This window comes from Rhinopithecus roxellana, chromosome 8, assembly GCF_007565055.1.
Source record: "Rhinopithecus roxellana isolate Shanxi Qingling chromosome 8, ASM756505v1, whole genome shotgun sequence".
In the NCBI taxonomy this organism is placed as follows: domain Eukaryota; kingdom Metazoa; phylum Chordata; class Mammalia; order Primates; family Cercopithecidae; genus Rhinopithecus; species Rhinopithecus roxellana.
This window is the reverse complement of record NC_044556.1, coordinates 33,711,810-33,730,972: the sequence shown is the minus strand read 5'-3', so window position 1 is coordinate 33,730,972 and position 19,163 is coordinate 33,711,810. Positions and strand designations below refer to the sequence as shown.

The 19,163-nt window shown below is 42.6% G+C and overlaps 1 protein-coding gene across 1 annotated transcript; it reads left to right on the top strand.

Annotated features, from left to right (window-relative positions):
* The first annotated feature begins 5,469 nt into the window (after positions 1 to 5,469).
* LOC115899039 lies at positions 5,470 to 14,766 on the top strand. Its single transcript, XM_030935152.1, has 2 exons — positions 5,470 to 5,792; positions 12,119 to 14,766. Exon 2 carries the CDS (start codon positions 12,292 to 12,294, stop codon positions 13,390 to 13,392), a length of 1,101 nt encoding a protein of 366 aa, XP_030791012.1. The 5' UTR covers positions 5,470 to 5,792; positions 12,119 to 12,291; the 3' UTR covers positions 13,393 to 14,766.
* The last annotated feature ends 4,397 nt before the right edge of the window (positions 14,767 to 19,163 follow it).

Sequence of the window (19,163 nt, the reverse complement as noted above, 5' to 3'; positions counted from 1 at the left end):
AAGCCAAAGCTGGCAGCTGCCCCTGCACCTGTGCCCTCTCTTATCTGCCTGGCTTAGCCCCAGTACTGAGGGGTACATATGGCCTTGGGATTATCAAGATGAGATAAAACAGCCTGGCACCTGCAACCCTAGCTTCCCAAGTGTCTGACCCCACTTTCAGCCACATATCTCTCTTACTCACAAATCTAGTCTGTTTTTTGTTTTGTTTTTGTTTTTGTTTTTTCCCTAGGGAGTCAGGATCTAGCAAAGTAGGTTACAATGTTATTTGCACCATACTTCCAGCACTCCTCCTAGGATGAGAAGGGGGCAGGGGTACAAAGGTAATGTTTCTCTGGGAGCACCTGCCCTCTCCCCATTCTTGCCCTTGGCTGCAATAAGGGAAGAAGAAGCTGAAGAGCTGGCAGCTGCAACATCTTATAGTTGTTCTGTCCTATCTCTACAGCTGTGCAGCAAAAGCACAAGGAACTGAGGAGGAGATGATGCACGGGGATAATCATGCCACTTCCCTGAACTGGATCCCTTCCAAGACCCTGGTGCTAACTTTGGGCACTGGGCTTGGTCCATCAGGAGGAGAATTACATGCTTTAAATGAGCATTCCAACATATTGGCTGTATCCCCCATGTATTTTTCTAGCCCTGAGTCCTGGACCTGAGGACCCTCATTCCCAACATAGCACCCTTCATTCTCTCCTGGGCTTCCGCATCATCTGAGGGAAGAACTCAGCCTCAGTTTCCAGCTAAGGCTTCCAACAGCAAGCAGCAGTTCTGTCAGAGTAGCTGGGTCTGGGCTGGTGAGGGGTCTTTGCTGGCTTTGCTAGGTTTCTCTCCTTCTGGGTGGGGAAGGGGTGCTTGCTCTCATGAGTGATAGGAGATAGGAACATGATGGTCTCAGGACCTGGGGTCATGAGGTGGCAGCTGTGCTGCTCCCGCAATGATAAAGGGACCTCTTCCTTAAATAAGGCTGAACCAAGAGGCTGAGCAAGGCAGCTGGTGTGGAGGCACGATGGAGGGGGTGCTGCCCTGGGCCTATGAGTCTCCCAACCTTTTTGTCCTTTATCCTACAGGTCATGGGGGTGTCCTGAGAATGGGGTGTGAAGGTCAGCATCTGTTCCAGTGAGATTTCTGTATGGAGCCCTGACATAAACCTGGAGGTTTCTATATGGAGTCCCTTTGAACAGAGGGACTTGAGCTCCAAACCTGGGAATAGTAAAATGGGGCCCTGGGAATGGTCACTGATAGGTCCAAAGGCCCTTGGGTCCTTGAAACCCTGTGAGTCTCCTCACTAGCACCAGATCCTAACCGGGAAGCACATATGAGGATTTCTTGTTTTTGTATTTTTGTTTGTTCGTTTCACCTCAGCTGTTCTACTGCAGGTGCAACTAGGTAAGGAATAACATAGCCTCCTACCTACGCTCCACTTTTCTGAATAGTTAACTCCTCTTTCTCTGTTTTCTTCCAGCTCTACATTTCTCTTTCTTCATTTCCTTCTCCTTCCATCATGAAGTCAGGACTAGAGCCCCAAGCCCCCAGCCTCCTTGCTGGATCCGTTTGTTAGAACTGGGAGGGAACATACAGATCATTAATTTCAAACTCCTCACTCTGTAGGTGAGAAAACTAAAGTGCAGAGAGGGGAAGTGACCTGTTCCACACCACTCGCATCAGGATTTAAACATATGTCTTGATGCTAAGCCTGATGTAGTCTCTATTATCTATTACTCTCCACTCCTCTTTGTTTTGTCTTTTTTCCCCTCAAATGTCCTAACTTTTTTTTCTAATTCCTGGGCATTGGGCTACATATATGAGACATGGCTAAGACCCAGATAGCGGAGTCAGGAGAGTACAGTGGGAAGGGCATAAGCTTTGGAGTAAGACTGGCTGGAAATAGTAGATGCACAATAAATACCTGGGGAATAGATGGATAAATGATTTGGTATTAATCTTAACCTTGCAGTCTTGAGCAAGTCAGTTTTCCTGAATCTCATCTGAAAAGAAGAGAATAATGTTTGCCTCATAGGATTGTTATGAGAATTAAAAATATAAGTAAAATGATGCATGTAAAACCTTTAAATAAAGCATCAATCACCTCATATACCATCTACAAAAGGTTACTATTTTATTGATAATAACGTTGAACAGTCTATCCTTGTGATAAATTGATGCATAATATCTGAGGAACATAATTACCCTGACCACTTACTTCTGTGATGGCAAATTCATTTTACTTTATATCTTGACTCTTACTGATTTTTAAAGCTTTCTGGCTATTAAAGACGCTTAGGTCTTGCTGAGACTCTATGGAAAAAAAAGTCATGACTATTTAGCAAGGTCTTACATGGACATAGGAAAGGTGTGTAGCAGTATCTACCAGGTAGATGCCATGTTAATTCTTAGGTTACTTACTCTTCCCTTGAAGAGTTTATCAGCGAGTGAGACAGGCACTGGGGACTTGAACGACAGTAACTACTGCTTTCTCCTCTTAGACTCAGCCTATAAGCTAGTGTATTACTTTACCAACTGCTTGCCGTATTGACGAGGACCAACCAAGTTATTTCCTAAGAATGTGAACCCATATCTGTATACACAATTGATGTATGCCTTCACCACTGTGAATGACAAAATTGCTTCTTATGAATGGAATGATAGTGATGTCCTATATTCTCAGTTCAAAGCCCTGAAAGAATGATCTGTAGGAATTGAGTGTACAGTGAGTGGGAGACAGAGAGGGATAATGGAAAGAGCAAGCTCAGTCTCCAGTTCATTCTCACCAGCATAAGTTTCTGAGAGGCAAAGTCCTTTGCAGATAGTTTGTTCCTGAAAAGAATATGCATATTTCTGACTGTTATGGTAAAAATATAACATAAACACTACCTGGACAGTTGGGGAAGAATGCTTGCCATGGGGGCTTTAGAAGTTGTGCTTGGCAGCTGCCCATTCCCCAGAGAGTCACGAATGAGGGCGAGAAAAGTTGCTTTCTGTGATATCTGCATCCTGCAGGCTCACAGAGTTCTCACGGAGATCTCACAGAAGCACATTTTGTTTCTTTCTGCAACAATGGTGACCTGGTCAACTTGCTGGCCACTGGTACATGGAACTTCGGTACTCAGAAGTAGAGCATTCTCATGGCCAGGGATGAGGGTGGAGGCAAGAGAGTCCCCAAGGCTGAGGTGGGAAACGATAATGCCAGAGAAGGAGGTGAAGATGGTTATTCCGGAGGAGAAAATGGTTGGCACCTGCAAAGATGATACCTGACTCACGCCTGTAATCCCAGCACTTTGGGAGGCCGAGGCGGGCGGATCACAAAGTCAGGAGATTGAGACCACGGTGAAACCCCGTCTCTACTAAAAATACAAAAAATTAGCCGGGCGTGGTGGCGGGCGCCTGTAGTCCCAGCTACCAGGGAGGCTGAGGCAGGAGAATGGCGTGAACCCAGGAGGCGGAGCTTGCAGTGAGCCGAGATCGCACCACTGCACTCCAGCCTGGTGGACAGAGTGAGACTCCATCTCAAAAAAAAAAAAAAAAAAAAAAAAAAAGATGATACCTGAGTGGGAAGGGCTGGCTACAGCAGCTATGGAGAGAGCAATGGTGCAGTGAGAATCAAGTACTTAAAAGAATATAGAGAATGATGCATGGTAGGGAGGAAGGTTGGTGGTAAAGAAGAGCTATTGTCTGCTGATACGAATGGAAGAGCCCTGGGCTGAGTCGTAGGGTTTGCTGCTGGAAAGTAGTAAGAAAAGATAATCAGCATCACAGACATGTGGACTCTGGGTTGGAAAAGGAGATGGTGAAATAGATTTGACTTGTATATAAAAAAGCCATTTAAGCTGCTTTTTAGATGATGAAAGTAATGCATTCCCATAATTATTTTAAAAATCAGATAACACAAGATTGTTTGACATGAAAAGTAACTTGCTCTTCTTCCTTCTTCCCCTCCTCAATTATCTAGAGGTAGCAATGTGATGGTTAGAACAAGTTGCAGTTAAGTTTTTTAATTCTCACTGTAATAGTCAGTAGACTTTCTGATGGTTATCTGTAAGTTAACAAGCTAATTCTTACCTGTGGTATTTGAACAATATTTCTTCTTCCTGAGATGTCCTTTCCACCAACATGGCTTTTTCCACCTCCACAACTCAAATAAATAAGAGTCTTTGCACCCAAAACTTGAAACTGCATCTTTTCTTCCCCATTTTAAGTCATCCAGTTTGGTGCTAGTCAATTTACTTCCACCAAACAAACAAACAAACCTTTCTAGCTATTAAATACCTGAATTTAAAAAACAAAGCAGATAAATTAGAGAAGTTGTGATATGGTTTACAAAACATTAATTACAGGCTTATCATAATCAGGAACAAACCCAGAGTGTTTAAATAGTGTTTATAGGGAATACAATTGTTGACTATGGCAGAGGATATGACAGAATTTTAATACCTGTAAGTTTTCTAGATATTAAGACACTTTAAAATGTTGGGTTCAGCTTAAATTTAATAGTACATCTTTGGGGGCAGAAATGCTGTATTAAATATATATACAGATTATAAGTCACATTTTAATTTTGGAAATAGTAAACATTAAGCAATAAACATCTAAGATTTAAAGAAATAAAATATTTGACCACTGCCCTGTGAAAGATCCCACTAGTAAAGAAAATGTGTATGTATCTTTGATGTTATAAATAAATGGAAACATACTATTCAATAAGTACACTGAAGAAAAAATTTAAATTAAAAACACGAATTTGGTGATTAACATTTACATTTTTGGGTTTCTTTAGCTTAACTCTAAAAATCCAGAAGGGGTTATTATGAAATACAGAATAAGAATTGCTATCAGAGATCTTATGGGGAGAATTCCTGGGGTCTGCTTATGTTAATACAGACAAGCTTTCTGCCTACATTCATCACCATTGGTGCCACAGATGCCAACCACAAGATTTTCATCTGTTCTGTCATTGACTTCCTTCACCAACATGGATTTGATGGCATTGACCTGAATATCAAATATCCAGGGTCTCAGGGAATCCCACCTGAGGACAAACAGTAATTTATCCTCCTGGTTAAGCTGGGAATTGTGGGATATGATGAGGTTTCTCTTCAAATAGCCTGATCAATCCTTTATTCTTTAATTCATAGTACCCCCCCTTTCCCTTTTCTCCTCTTTCTTCCTTTCTGCCTTTGTTACTTACCCAGACACGCCACAGTACCAGGTGTTATCAGCACCAGATCACATTCTTTTCCTTATTTGGAAGGAAGACTAGCTCTCTAGCTCACTGCAGACAACCCTTTCCTGTTTCCCCTCTCTCCCTTATGTGCCCACATTTTCTAAAGAAAGTTCAAATGTTTAGCCAACCAGGACTAGTTTAGATTGAGCGTCTCGACTCCAACCAATGGGGAAAGGGCACAGGGGCAGTACTTGCATTAGGAATAAAGGCTCTCATGCCCCTTTGTTCAGGTGCACTCTCATGGCGACTGGCCAGGGAGGAGCACCCCTCTGCAGAGAAGTAAAACTGCTTTGCTGAAAATCTTTTGTTTGAGTGTTCAATTTGCTTAGGATTTTGAGCATTATTTCTAACAATTCTGGCACCCAACGTGGGGCAAATATTCTCCATCGGGAGGGGGTCTTTGGTCACCCCACCCAGTGGGGATGCGTCCCACTGTCTAGTTACAGTGGCCCAACGGTTGGGGGATCAGGGCCCTCCCACTGTGATGAATAAATCTGGGTTCTCAGCAAAGTGGGGAGGAGAGGCTTGCAAGACTGTGGCAATATGAAGACCACATAACTCTTCTGCATGGACCAAGGTAGGATATCTTGCAAAGGTGACAAAGTATTTCCTTGGTGGTCAGGATAATTTGAAGGTTGAGAGTGTGTGAATGGTGCTAAGCATTATTTTGTGTGGCGTAAGTGAGTCATCTCTGTGGTCTCGTGCTGCCATCTATCTGCTAGGGGCAGGAACAGTCAGAGTAGACAAAGAGAAAGAAGGGTTTAAGGAACCTCCAGCAGGTGAGCTATAGGATAGGCAGGAAACCCCTAACGGGAGGGGTTGAGCCTCTAGAAAGAGGAGGGGTAAGACACCTCTAACAGGAGAGGGTGCACCCCCCTCTTAAAGCCTCAGTGAGCCTCTAGAAAGAGGTGGGTAGACACCTCTAACTGGAGAGGTTGGAGGCCCCCCCAATAACACCTAAGATAAGGAACATTTCCAGTAAGACAAGAAAAATAAAGAGTCGAGAGAGTGATGAAATTCCTTCTGATAGTCCCTTGGGGCTTATGCTAAAGTACTGGAAAGATAATGAGAGAACAAAGTATAAACAAAAGCAGCAGATGATAAAATATTGTTGTTTTATTTAGGTTTGAGAAGTCATCCTTAAACCCTCACTTTTCTGGCCAAAACTTAAGTCTAATGAGGAGTGAATTTGTCAGCTCTTAATCGAGATTGTTAATGATAAAACCCCTGTCTCCCAGGAAGAAATTGATTACACACTTTGTTGGAGGCAGGGACCTGCCCTCCTTTACCCTTTAGAATCTGGAGGGAGAGGTTGGGCATAGTGGCTCACGCCTGTAATCCCAGCACTTTGGGAGGCTGAGGTGGGTGGATCACGAGGTCAGGAGATCAAGACCATCCTGGCTAACACGGTGAAACCCTGTGTCTGCTAAAAATACAAAATATTAGCCAGGTGTGATGGCAGGCCCCTGTAGTCCCAGCTACTCAGGAGGCTGAGGCAGGAGAAGGGCGTGAACTCAGGAGGTGGAGCTTGCGTGAGGGGGAATTGCACCATTGCACTCCAGCTCGGGCAACAGAGCAAGACTCCATCTCAAAAAAAATAAAAATAAAAATAAAAATAAAAATAAAAATAAAAATGCCGGGCGCGGTGGCTCAAGCCTGTAATCCCAGCACTTTGGGAGGCCGAGACGGGTGGATCACGAGGTCAGGAGATCGAGTCCATCCTGCCTAACACCGTGAAACCCCGTCTCTACTAAAAATACAAAAAAAAAAAAAAAAAAAAAAAAAACTAGCCGGGCGAGGTGGCGGGCGCCTGTAGTCCCAGCTACTCGGGAGGCTGAGGCAGGAGAATGGCGGGAACCTGGGAGGCGGAGCTTGCAGTGAGCTGAGATCCCGCCACTGCACTCCAGCCCGGGCGACAGAGCGAGACTCCGTCTCAAAAAAAAAAAAAAAAAAAAAAAAGAATCCGGAGTGAGAAAGCCAGAAACCAACCCCTCTGGAAGGGAAAGAGTCCCCATGTCTAGACAACCCACACCCACTAACATATGGGACACTCCGGTTCATCTTCTTCCATTCTGTGCCCCCGATCCCGCTCCTCCGGTTTCCATTTTAGGTCCTTCCCCTGCTTGCATCACCAATCCTGCCCCTCTGGTTCCTGTTTCCATTTCAGGACCCTCCTCTGCTTGTGTCACTATTCTGGCTGTCCCCGATCCCGCCCCTCCGGTTTTCATTTCCATTTCAGGCCTCTCCTCTCCTTGTGTCACTCTTCCAGTGGCCCCCATCCCCCTCCTCTGGTCCCCATTTCAGACCACTCCCTATCCTGTGCCATCCCTCAGGCTGTGGTTTCAGGTTACTCCCCAGCCATTTCAGGCCACTCCCTCACCTGTGTCACTTGCCTGTGTTCCATTCCTCCAGCTGCTGCTGTGGATCTCTCCCCTGCTTGTGGTGCCTCTCTGACTATCGCCCCACATTCTTCCCTTACTTATATTGCTCCTCCTCCTTATAATCCGGACTTTACAGAATTACTGTCTTGTGAGCCTGCTCCCTCAACGTATTAAGTATCCCTCCTTAAAGGGGCTTCAATGTGAGACAGAGCAATGTAAAAAGGATATTCAAAACTTTCCATTTCCCTCCACACCTAAAGAGCCAGATCCAACTTTCTTTTCTCTAAGAGAGGTACCATAAGGTGGGTAGTGGGTGGGGGGGGGGGGGGGGGGCACTGGCTTTGTAAATGCTCCCTTGACTAGTTCAGAAGTCCAGAATTTTAAAAAGGAGCTTAAGCCATTACTGGATGACTCTTATAGAGCAGCAGATCAAATTGATCAATTTCTAGAGCCTCAGATATACATTTGGGCTGAGCTGATGTCCATCTTGGACATCCTCTTCTCCGAGGAAGAACAAAGTATGATTTGTAGGGCTGCTATAGTGGTTTAGGAACATGAGCACCCTCCTGGTCAAAATGCTCCACATGTGGACCATAAATTTCCCACCTGAGACCCCCAGTGGGAAACTAACAATGCAAATCACCAGGAAAACATGCAGGACCTAAGGGAGAGGATAATAAAAGAATTTCAAGAATCAGTACCCCAAACTCAAAATCTTTCTAAAACATTTGCTATTCAACAGGAAAAAGATGAAGGACCCACTAGATTCTTCAATAGATTGAGGGAGCAAATGAGACAATATGCAGTCCTCGATTTAGAAAACCCCCTTGGACAAGGAATGTTAAAACTTCACTTCATTACTAAAAGTTGGCCAGACATTTCCAAAAAACTGCAAAAGACAGAAAATTAGGAGGACCGTCCCCTGAGTGAACTTCTCAGGGAGGCTCAAAAAGTATGTGTGAGAAGAGACGAGGAAAAACAAAAACAAAAGACAAAACATATTATCCACCTTCCAACAGATGACTCCAAACCCATATATCTCTAAGCAGGGCTTTCAAGGGACCAGAGATTATAAGGGACCTAAAGCCTCCTTTAGAGGACCCAAGCCTCCATCTGGAGGGTTGAGGCCCTCGTTTAACAAGCCCTCTAAGGGGTATAGGGGAGCAAAGGCAGAGAATACTAAAACTGAGAAGGAAGGACAAGATAGATGCTACAAATGTAGAAGAACAGGACACTTCAAGAGAAAATGTCCTGAACTAAAGAAAGAGAGAGCAACTTTCACACTCATGACTTGTGAAAAACAATAGGGGAGTCAAGGGCTCTGCCACTTTTATTTTGAGTCCCACCAGGAGCCCTCGAAATTTGGAGGTGGGACCTAAATGTGAATTTATCACCTTTTTAGTCGATTCAGGGGCTTCACGCTCCTGTTTGTGTCCCTCCACCTGGTCTTACCTGCTCTTCAGAAGAACTTTTAGTCTCTGGGGTAAAAGGAGAAGAATTTAAGGCAAAAATTTTAGAAAGCATGGAAGTCAGATATCAAGATTGATTTACTCATATTCAATTTTTATTAATTCCTGAAGCAGGAACTAATCTATTAGGAAGAGACTTAATGCTAAGGCTAAATATAGACGTTCAGGTGAGCCCTAAGGGATTCCTCATTTCACTACACTTACTGCTGTGAATGAGAAATATATTAATTCTGATATCTGGTCAAAGGAAGGAAATAGAGGAAAATTCATAATCCCTCCAATATATATCAAACTAAAAACTCCTGGGGAAATAGTAAGGAGAAAGCAATGCCCCATTCCTTTAGAGGGCAGGGTAGGGCTAAAGCCTATCATTGAAAATCTAATTAAAGATGGGTTTCTTGAACCCTGTATGTCTCCTTACAATACCCCAATCCTGCCTGTCAAGAAATCAGATAGGTCATATCGATTAGTGCAAGACCTTAGAGCTATTAATCAAATAGTCCAGACTACTCACCCCATTGTTCCTAACCCTTACACCATTCTTAGCAAAATTCCGTACAATCATCAGTGGTTTACAGTGACAGATTTAAAGGATGTCTTCTGGGCATTCCCCTCAGCTGAGGATAGTCAAGATATATTTGCTTTTGAGTAGGAAGATCCCCATTCGGGGCAGAGACAAAAATATCGATGGACAGTCTTGCCCCAAAGGTTCACAGATTCCCCCAACCTTTTTGATCAGATTCTAGAATAAGTACTAGAGAAAGTCATAGTCCCTAAGCAAATACGTCTGCTTCAGTATGTGGATGATCTCCTTATATCTAGTAAAGATATAAAGGAAGTAGGTGACTTCTCTACACACATTCTCAATCACTTGCAATGTGAGGGGTTGCAGGTCTCAAAAGGGAAACTTCAGCATGTAGAACCTGAAGTTAAATACTTAAGTCACCTAATCAGTGCAGGTAAATGAAGAATATGGCCTGAAAGAGTGAGGGAATTGTTTCCGTACCCCTGCATCAAACTAAACAAGAACTCAGGAAAATTTTAGGACTAATTGGACATTGACATTTATGGATTGATTAATATGTATTAAAAAGTAAACTTCTATATGAGAAACTTACCCAGTGGAAGCCTGATCGTATTGTGGACTTCTGAGGAAATCCAGCAAGTTGAAGAATTAAAAGAGATGCTCATAATCACCATGTTCTAGCTCTACCCTCCCTAGAAAAGCCATTTCACCTTCTTGTTAACGTGAATAATGGGGTAGTTCTAGGAGTGCTTACCCAAGAGCAAGGAGGCCGCTGACAGCCTGTGGCCTTCCAGTCAAAAGTCTTAGACCCAGTGACTCGTAGGTGGCCCCTAGGTATCCAGTCCATCATGGCTACAGCAGTATGAGTTGAAGAAAGTAGGAAGTTAACCTTTGGAAGAAAATTAACAGTAAGCACGCCCCACCAAGTTATAACTATTTTAAATCAGAAAGCAGGAAAGTGGATTACTGACTCAAGGATTTTAAAATATGAGGCTATCCTACTAGAAAAAGATGACTTAATATTAACTACTGATAATTCACTTAATCCAGTAGGCTTTTTAACAGGGGATCCAAACTTAAAAAGAGAGCATACATGTTTAGATTTGATTGATTGCCATACAAAAGTTCGACCAGACTTAGGAGAAACTCCCTTCAAGACAGGGTGGCACTTATATATAGATAGGTCCTCCCGGGAAATTGAAGGGTAAAGACATAATAGGTATTCAGTAATTGATGGAGAAATGCTTGAAGAAGTAGAATCAGGAAGACTGCCTAATAATTGGTCTGCCTAGATGTGTGAACTGTTTGCACTCAGCCAAGCTTTAGAACGTTTACAAAACCAAGAAGGAACTATCTATACCAACTCTAAGTATGCCTTTAGGGTGGCACACACATTTGGAAAAATTTAGACAGAGAGGGGTCTTATCAATAGTAGAGGCCAAGATTTAGTTCATAGAGAACTAATTATTCCTGTCCTCAGCAATCTCCAATTGCCAGAAGAGATAGCTATTGTACATGTCCCAGGGCATCAAAAGGACTTGTCTTTCACAAGTCAGGGAAATAATCTCACAGATCAGATAGCAAAGCTAGTTGCAGTTTCTTCTGAAACACCTGTTTTTCATTTAACTCAATGCCTTCCTTCTCCTACTGCAACTCCCATTTTCTCTTCCATTGAAAAAGAGAAGTTAATAAGAATAGGAGCTAAAGAGAACACAGAAGGGAAATGGATATTACCAGATCAAAGAGAGATGTTGTCAAAATCTCTCATGAGGGAGGTCTTGTCTCAATTACATCAGGGACCCACTGGGGACCCCAAGCAATGTGCAATGCAGTTCTCCAGGTTTATGGGTGTATAAAAATTTACACCCTGGCCAAACAAATTACAGATAGTTGCTTAATATGTAAAAAGACTAATAAGCAGATTCTAAGGAAATTGTCCCTTGGAGGAAGGAATCCAGGGCTGAGACCATTTCAAAGTGTTCAGATTGATCTACTGAAATGCCCCCAATTGGTCATTTAAAACACTTATTAGTAATAATAGACCACTTTACCCACTGGGTAGAGGCTATCCCATTCTCAAGTGCAGCCACCAATAATGTAACTAAGGCATTAATTGAAAACATCGTACCCAGATTTGGACTAATAGAAAATATTGATTCAGATAATGGAACTCATTTCACTGCACATGTCATTAAGAAGTTAGCCCAGGTACTAGATATAAATTAAGAATACCATAACCCTTGGCATCCATCCTCCTCAGAAAGAGTAGAGAGGATGAATCAGACTCTTAAAAAAACACTTAACTAAGTTAGTTTTAGAAACTCGAATGCCATGGACTAAAGGTCTTCTTATTGCTTTGTTAAGAATCCAGAGTGCCCCTTGGAGAGATATTGACCTTTCCCCTTATGAAATGCTCTATGGATTGCCCTACTTACATTCCACTGCTGACATCCCTACATTTGAGACAAAAGATCAGTTCCTCAAAAATTATATACTTGTTCTATCCTCTACCTTCTCTTTCCTTAAGACTAAAGGTTTCCTAGCACAGGCGCTGCCCCTGGAGTTTCCAGCACATCAGCATCAGCCTGGAGACCACGTCCTCATTAAAGAGTGGAAGGAAGGGAAGCTCAAACCAGCCTGGGAAGGATGCTACCTAGTTCTCCTAACTACTGAGACTGCAGCCCGGACAGCAGAAAGAGGATGAACTCATCACACCGGAGTCAAAAAGGCGCCACCACCCCCAGAATCATGGACTGTCACTCCAGAGCTCACCCCCACCAAACTAACTCTAAAAAGAGGCTAATAATCACTTGTTTATTTTCTTTTTTCTTTTCAACAGAAGGTCATCTTGTCATCAATGTAACTCAGGCTAGTCATCCTTTAACCCTTCAGTTCAACGCCTGTTCAGTCATCCTGTGTGGAGACGAGCAAGCTCAAAGGAAGCACTCCCATGTTGATAAGTATCTATGTCCATACCGCAAAGAGTCAACCAAGTATAAGTATGGATCTTTAAAAAGTCCCTGTAGTGACTGGGCAGATGTTTGGTGGACCACTAAGTACAAAGGGTGGACAGCTAGGCCCCCGGTTTCAAATAGGTTACGGGGACTAAAACGAAAACTCCAACTGGTCCGTGGTCCCACCCCACCAAATTGCAAGTCATTGCACTGTAACCCTTTATTGCTGATTATAAATAATCCCCGGACAATGGCGCAAGAACCCTCTATATTCGAACGGTATGGGTTAGGAGCAGACGTTGCAGGACAAGACCCTGTCGGTATCTTCTCTCTAAGGTTAGTTAAACCACTGGTTAACAATAATAAAGAAATTCGGACCCAGAGTCCGGGAGACAGGTGGAACCCAATGCTCTCTCCAAGTATAGTGAGTCCAACATCCTCCTCCCATCTACAAAATGACCCAAACAAGGTAACAGTTGTGGAGGTAGAAAACTTAAGGCAAACTATAGCTCTAGAGACAGGATATCAAGATGCAAATGCTTGGCTGGAATGGATTAAATATTCCGTCCTCACTTTAAACAAAAGCGAATGTTACGCTTGTGCACATGGTAGACCAGAAGCCCAGATTGTTCCCTTTCCACTTGGATGTTCTTCCAGCCAGCCAGGCATGAGCTGTATGGTAGCTCTCTTCCAAAACTCCTCAGCCTGGGGCAAAAATCATGCCAAGCTCTTTCTCTGCTCTTCCCTGAAATTCGACACCCTGCGGACCAGCCCCCGAGGGTCATCCAGCATCCATCTCCCAATGCCAATTTTACTTCGTGTCTCTCACGACAGGGAGAAAACTTGACTTTCCTGGGAGCCTTAACAGGATACAGTGAGCTTAAACTCTTCCAAGAGCTTACCCATCAGTCTGCCCTTAACCATCCTCGAGCAGATGTGTGGTGGTATTGTGGTGGACCAATACTGGACACTTTGCCAAGTAACTGGAGCGGAATTTGTGTACTAATTCAATTGGCCATCCCTTTCACCCTGGCATTTCATCAACCGGAAAGAATAGGAACCAAACATCGTCAAACAAGAGAGGCCCCCATGGCTCCTTTGATTCTCATGTTTATGTAGATACCATTGAGGTCCCACAAGGAGTGCCAAATGAATTTAAGGCCCGAAATCAAATAACTGCCAGATTTGAATCTACGTTCTTCTGGTGGCTAACAATGAATAAAAATGTGAATTGGATAAATTACATTTATTACAATCAACAATGATTTATGAATTATACTAGAGATGCTATTAAAAGGATAGCTGAACAATTAGGAACCACCAGTCAAATGGCCTGGGAAAATAGGATAGCATTAGACATGATACTAGCAAAGGAGGGCAGAATTTGTGTCATGATTGGGAACCAATGCTGTACTTATATCTCTAACAATACTGCTCCCGGCGGGACCATAACTAAAGCATTACAAGGTCTTACTGCCTTATCAAATGAGCTAGCCAAAAATTCTGGACTAAACGATCCCTTCACAAATGTAACAGGAAATTAGCTCGGTAGATGGAAGGGACTTATGCCTTCAATCCTCATTTATCTTGCCATCGGAATAGGGTTGCTTATTCTTGTAGGGTGTTGTATTACACCTGTGCCTGAGGACTAATACGAAGACTTATTGAAACAGCTCTCATTAAAAGCTCTGACGATCCTCCTACCCCTTATTCAAATGTGCTTTTCCTTCTTGAAGGCCAAGTAGAACAACAGAGCCAAATTATGCTAACAAGGTTTGAAGAGAAAGAGTTATAAAAAAAGAAGGGGAAAGCTGTGGGTTTGATGAGGTTTCTCTTCAAACAGCCTGATCAATCCTTTAATCTTTAATTCATAGCACTCCCCCTTTCCCTTTTCTCATCTTTCTTCCTTTCTGCCTTTGTTACATGCCCAGACATGCTACAGTACCAGGTGTCATCAGTACCAGCTCACATTCCTTTCCTTATTTGGAAAGAAGACTAGCTCTCTAGCTCATTGCAGACACCCTTTCCCTTTCCCCTCTCTCCCCACCTTATCTAAAGAAAGTTCAAATGTTTAGCCAACCAGGACTAGTTTAGATTGTGCAGCTCGACTCTGGCCAATGGGAAAAGGGCACAGGGCAGTACTTGCATCAGGAATAAAGGCCGTCATGCCCCTTTGTTCAGGTGTGCTCTCATGGCGACTGACCAAGCAGAAGCACCCCCTCTGCGCAGAAGTAAAATTGCTTTGCTGAAAATCCTTTGTTTGAGTGTTCAATTGCCTTAGGATTTTGAGCATTATTTCCAACAGAATGGATCACCAGCTTTGTGTCATCTTGTATGGAAGCTTGTGCCTTAATGGATTTTCTGTAAGGGCAGAATTTCCTGGGGATAGTAAAGGGTGTTGCCCACAGGCAGTACACTGGTTAAGGTGTTTGGGAGTTGTTAGCAATAGAAACAGACTCTGGGGCTAGTGTAAGCCCAAAGGGAATTATTGGAAGGATATAGGTATCAGAAGAAACACAAGGGAGAAATCCTTGGACTGAGAAGGAGGAATCATTCATTATCTCAGTCATTCATTCAGTAGATGTTTATTGAGCATCTACTGTCATCTAGGCACTGTGCTTCACACGGTAGCTAGGGCAGTTAACAACACAAACATGACCCTTGCTCTTGTGGGGCTTGCAAAGAGGATACAGACTCCAAAAAAACTATCAAATAATCATAAGTTGTGATAAGAGCTACGATGGAAGCAAATAGGATGGTCAGGGAAGTCTTCTCCGAGGAAGTGACATTTAAGCTGTTATATGAATAATTAACAGTAACAAGCCACAAAAAGAATAGAGAGAAAATTGTTCTAAGGAAGTTGAAACAGTATTAGCAAAAGCCTGGAGGCAAGAAAAACCTTAGCGTGGCTAATTAGCAAAAGCTTAGAGGCAGAAAGAGACAAATCCAAAGGTTAGCACTTTAGAAGGAAGAGTGAACTCTGCCAAGGACCTCCTAGGTTTTTTCTTTGGAATTTTCATTAACTGTAACGTGAACCCAAGGACAACTAGTATGTGTACTATCTCTTTATTCCAAGTTATACTTTATCAAGACCCATACCTGTATATTGGGGACTATTTCTAGAAAAGGGGAATTGCTAGGAGCTGGAAAGAAGCCCAAGAGGTGCTCATTATAGAAAAAAATAAAAATAAAGACAGCCACTCAAATCCACCCTCACTCTCTCGCTAGGAAATGAGGCTTTTGAAGAAGAGGCTAAAGGAACAGGACACCCCAGGCTGCGTATCACAGCAGCTGTATCTGCTGGCAAGGAGACCACTGATGCAGGATATGAAATTGCAGAGATCAAAAAGTGAGTGCAGTGTGTCTCTCAGGGTCCCCAGATCCCAGAGCAGAGATTTCTAAACTTTTGGTGGACAGCATCCCAAGCAGTTCTGTGAATGTAATATTGGAAAAACTAGTGTCCAATGCCAAAGAGACTTGAGGACTTGGTAGTTTTGGGATAAGATGGTAGCCCCTTTAAATCGTCATTGTGGTAGGCTTTGGGAAGAAGAAGACTAAGATTTAAGGCCATGCAGAATCTTTATAATGGCAATCCTCAGTATCAATTTCTCCTGAAAAAGGATATAAAGTCACCAAAGCTATTATTGACAAAGCAATAGGAGAGTTACTATGATTCCCATGCTCCTAGAGACATGTGTTTCTCAGTTACAAGCTCTGACAACCACATTTCCTAGTCTTCTGCTTTGGGTTTTTCCTGTTTTTGTCAATGAAGTAAAAAAAGGCTTCCTCTCCAGCCCTATGGGAGTCACAGAAAATAACATGGTTCCCTGGAGCACCATAGGAAGCCACATTGGTGGGGTCATATGGATATCTACTTGACATAATGTTTCCCATGGCTATCATTTTTTGCTCTTAAATTTTCCATAAGAAAATGCCCCCAGGGAGTGTAAATTAGTTCAACCATTGCGGAAGACAGTGTGGCGATTCCTCAAGGATCTAGAACTAGAAATGCCATTTGACCCAGCCATCCCATTACTGGGTATGTACCCAAAGGATTATAAATCATGCTGCTATAAAGACACATGCGCATGTATGTTTATTGTGGCACTATTCACAATAGCAAAGACTTGGAACCAATCCAAATGTCCATCAGTGACAGACTGGATTAAGAAAATGTGACACATATACACCGTGAAATACTATGCAGCCATGAAAAAGGATGAGTTCCTGTCCTTTGCAGGGACATGGATAAAGCTGGAAACCATCGTTCTCAGTAAACACAGGAACAGAAAACCAAACACCGCATGTTCTCACTCATAAGTGGGAGTTGAACAATGAGAACACATGTACACAGGGAGGGGAACACCGGGACAGGGAACACACCGGGACCTGTTGGGGGTGGGAGACTAGGCGAGGGATAACATTAGGAGAAATATCTAAGGTAAATGACGCTTTGATGGGTGCAGCAAACCAACATGGTATACCTATGTATACTTGTAGGGAAAAGAAAGAGAGATCAGATTGTTACTCTATGTAGAAAAGGAAGACATAAGGAACTCCATTTTGATCTGTATTTTGAACAGTTGTTTTGCCCTGAGATGCTGTTAATCTGTAACAGCTGGAAAAGAAAGGCAGTAATTGACTATGTGGTCTGGCTCAGAGTCTAGAGGCTCTTTCCACTATACCACTCTGTTTGTTCATTACAGAATCTGGGTCAGGAGAAAGGTGGCTGACAAGGAGGAAGGAAGGGGCCTTATAGTGCAGTGGTTAAGAGTTTAGGCTTTGGAATCAGTTATACTTTGTTCTAAATCTTCAATATGAGACTGGCTGAGTTCCAACAAATCTATGAAAGAATAATAATAGAATCTATATAGTAGTTTTGAAGTATTGTGAAGATTGAGCAAATAATGTAAAAAATAAAGCTTAGCCTAATGCTATTTAACACTAGAATTAAATAAATAATAGCTTTATTTATATTTACTACCCAAGAGTTTATTAAGTAGGACAAGAAAACAAGAATAGAGCTGAGTCAGTCAATTATGTCTTGAACCCACAAAGCACATATACTTTTATAGAAGAAAAGCATTTATCTCCCTAGGGTCACCTGTCAGCCCACACTCAGTTGTCTGCTTCTTGCATGGATGCCATCTGATTCAGGTTGCCAAGTATACTTTTTGTCCACAGGTGGACTTTCTCAAGGAGAAGTATTTTGCTGGGTCCATGGTTTGGACCATTGATTTGGATGACTTCTCAAGGTCCTTCTGCAATGAAAGGAAATACCTGCTCATAAGCAAGCCGAAGTCACACCTGGGCCTGTCCTCAGGTGCATCATGACTAAGTCCAACATGCTGTTCTGAAGAAGATGCAGGTTAGGCTACAAAGAACAGCAAAGACAGAGAGACCAGGGTGCATGGAGACAGCCATGGAACTTCTAGGCCCTCACATCTGAGAAAAGGGACACACTTACAGAAAGTGCCCTTTTAGAAATCTGGTTTTTAGCTGAGGGACCAGTGCTAAGTTTGATAGCTAGAATATGAATACACTAGACACCCTAGACCTAGGCCTTGTTGCTCAGGAAAATTTAGGCCAGGAACTGGATATCCCGAAAACCAGCTTGATATAGACATGTCTTGTTTTATTGCACTTCACTTTATTGTGCTTTGCAGATACTGTGTTTTTCACAAATTGAAGGTTTGCAGCAACCCTGTGATAAGAAAGTCTATTAGTGCTGTTTTCCCAACAGCATGTGCTCGTTTTGTGTCTCTATGTCACATTTTGGTAATTCTCACAATATTTCAAATGTTTTCATTACTATTGTTTTTATTATGGTGATCTATAATTAGTGATCTTGAATGTTGTCATTCTAATTGTTTTGGGGCACCAGTAATAGCACTCATGTAAGACAATGAACTTCATCAATAAATGTATGTGTTCTGACTGCTTCGATGACTGGCCATTTCCCTATCTCTCTTCCTCTCCTGGAGCCTCCCTATTCCCTAAGACAAAAAAAAATTGAAATTAGGCCAGTTAATAACCCTACAATATCCTAAGTGTTCAAGTGAAAGGATTGCATATCTCTCACTTTAAATCAAAAGCTAAGCTTAGTGAGGAAGGCATGTTGAAAGCCAAGATAGGCAAAAAGCTAGGCCTTTTGTGCCAAACAGTTAGCCGTGTTGTGAATGCAGAGGAAAAAGTTCTTGAAAGAAATTAAAAGTGCTACTCTAGTGAACACATAATTGATAAGAAGGTAAAACAGTCTTATTGCCATATGAAGAAAGTTTTAGTGGTCTAGATAGAAGATCAAACCAGCCATAACTTTCCCTTAAGCCAAAGCCTAATCCAGAGCCAGGCCCTAACTCTCTTCAATTCTATGAAGACTGAGAGGAGTGATGAAGCTAAAGAAAAAAAGTGTGAAGCTAGCAGAGGTTGGTTCATGAGGTTTAAAGAAAGAAGCCATCTCTACAACATGAAAGAGTAAGGTGAAGCGGCAAGTGTTGACATAGAAGCTGCAACAAGTTATCCAGGTGATGCAGTTAAGATCATTGGTAAAGGTAGCTACACTAAATAACAGATTTCATTATTTAGGTAGCTAAGGTAGACAAGACATCCTTCTGTTGG

Coding starts and splice junctions, on each gene's coding strand:
- LOC115899039 (XM_030935152.1), top strand. CDS start 12,292: ATGAACTCATCACACCGGAGTCAAAAAGGCGCCACCACCCCCAGAATC.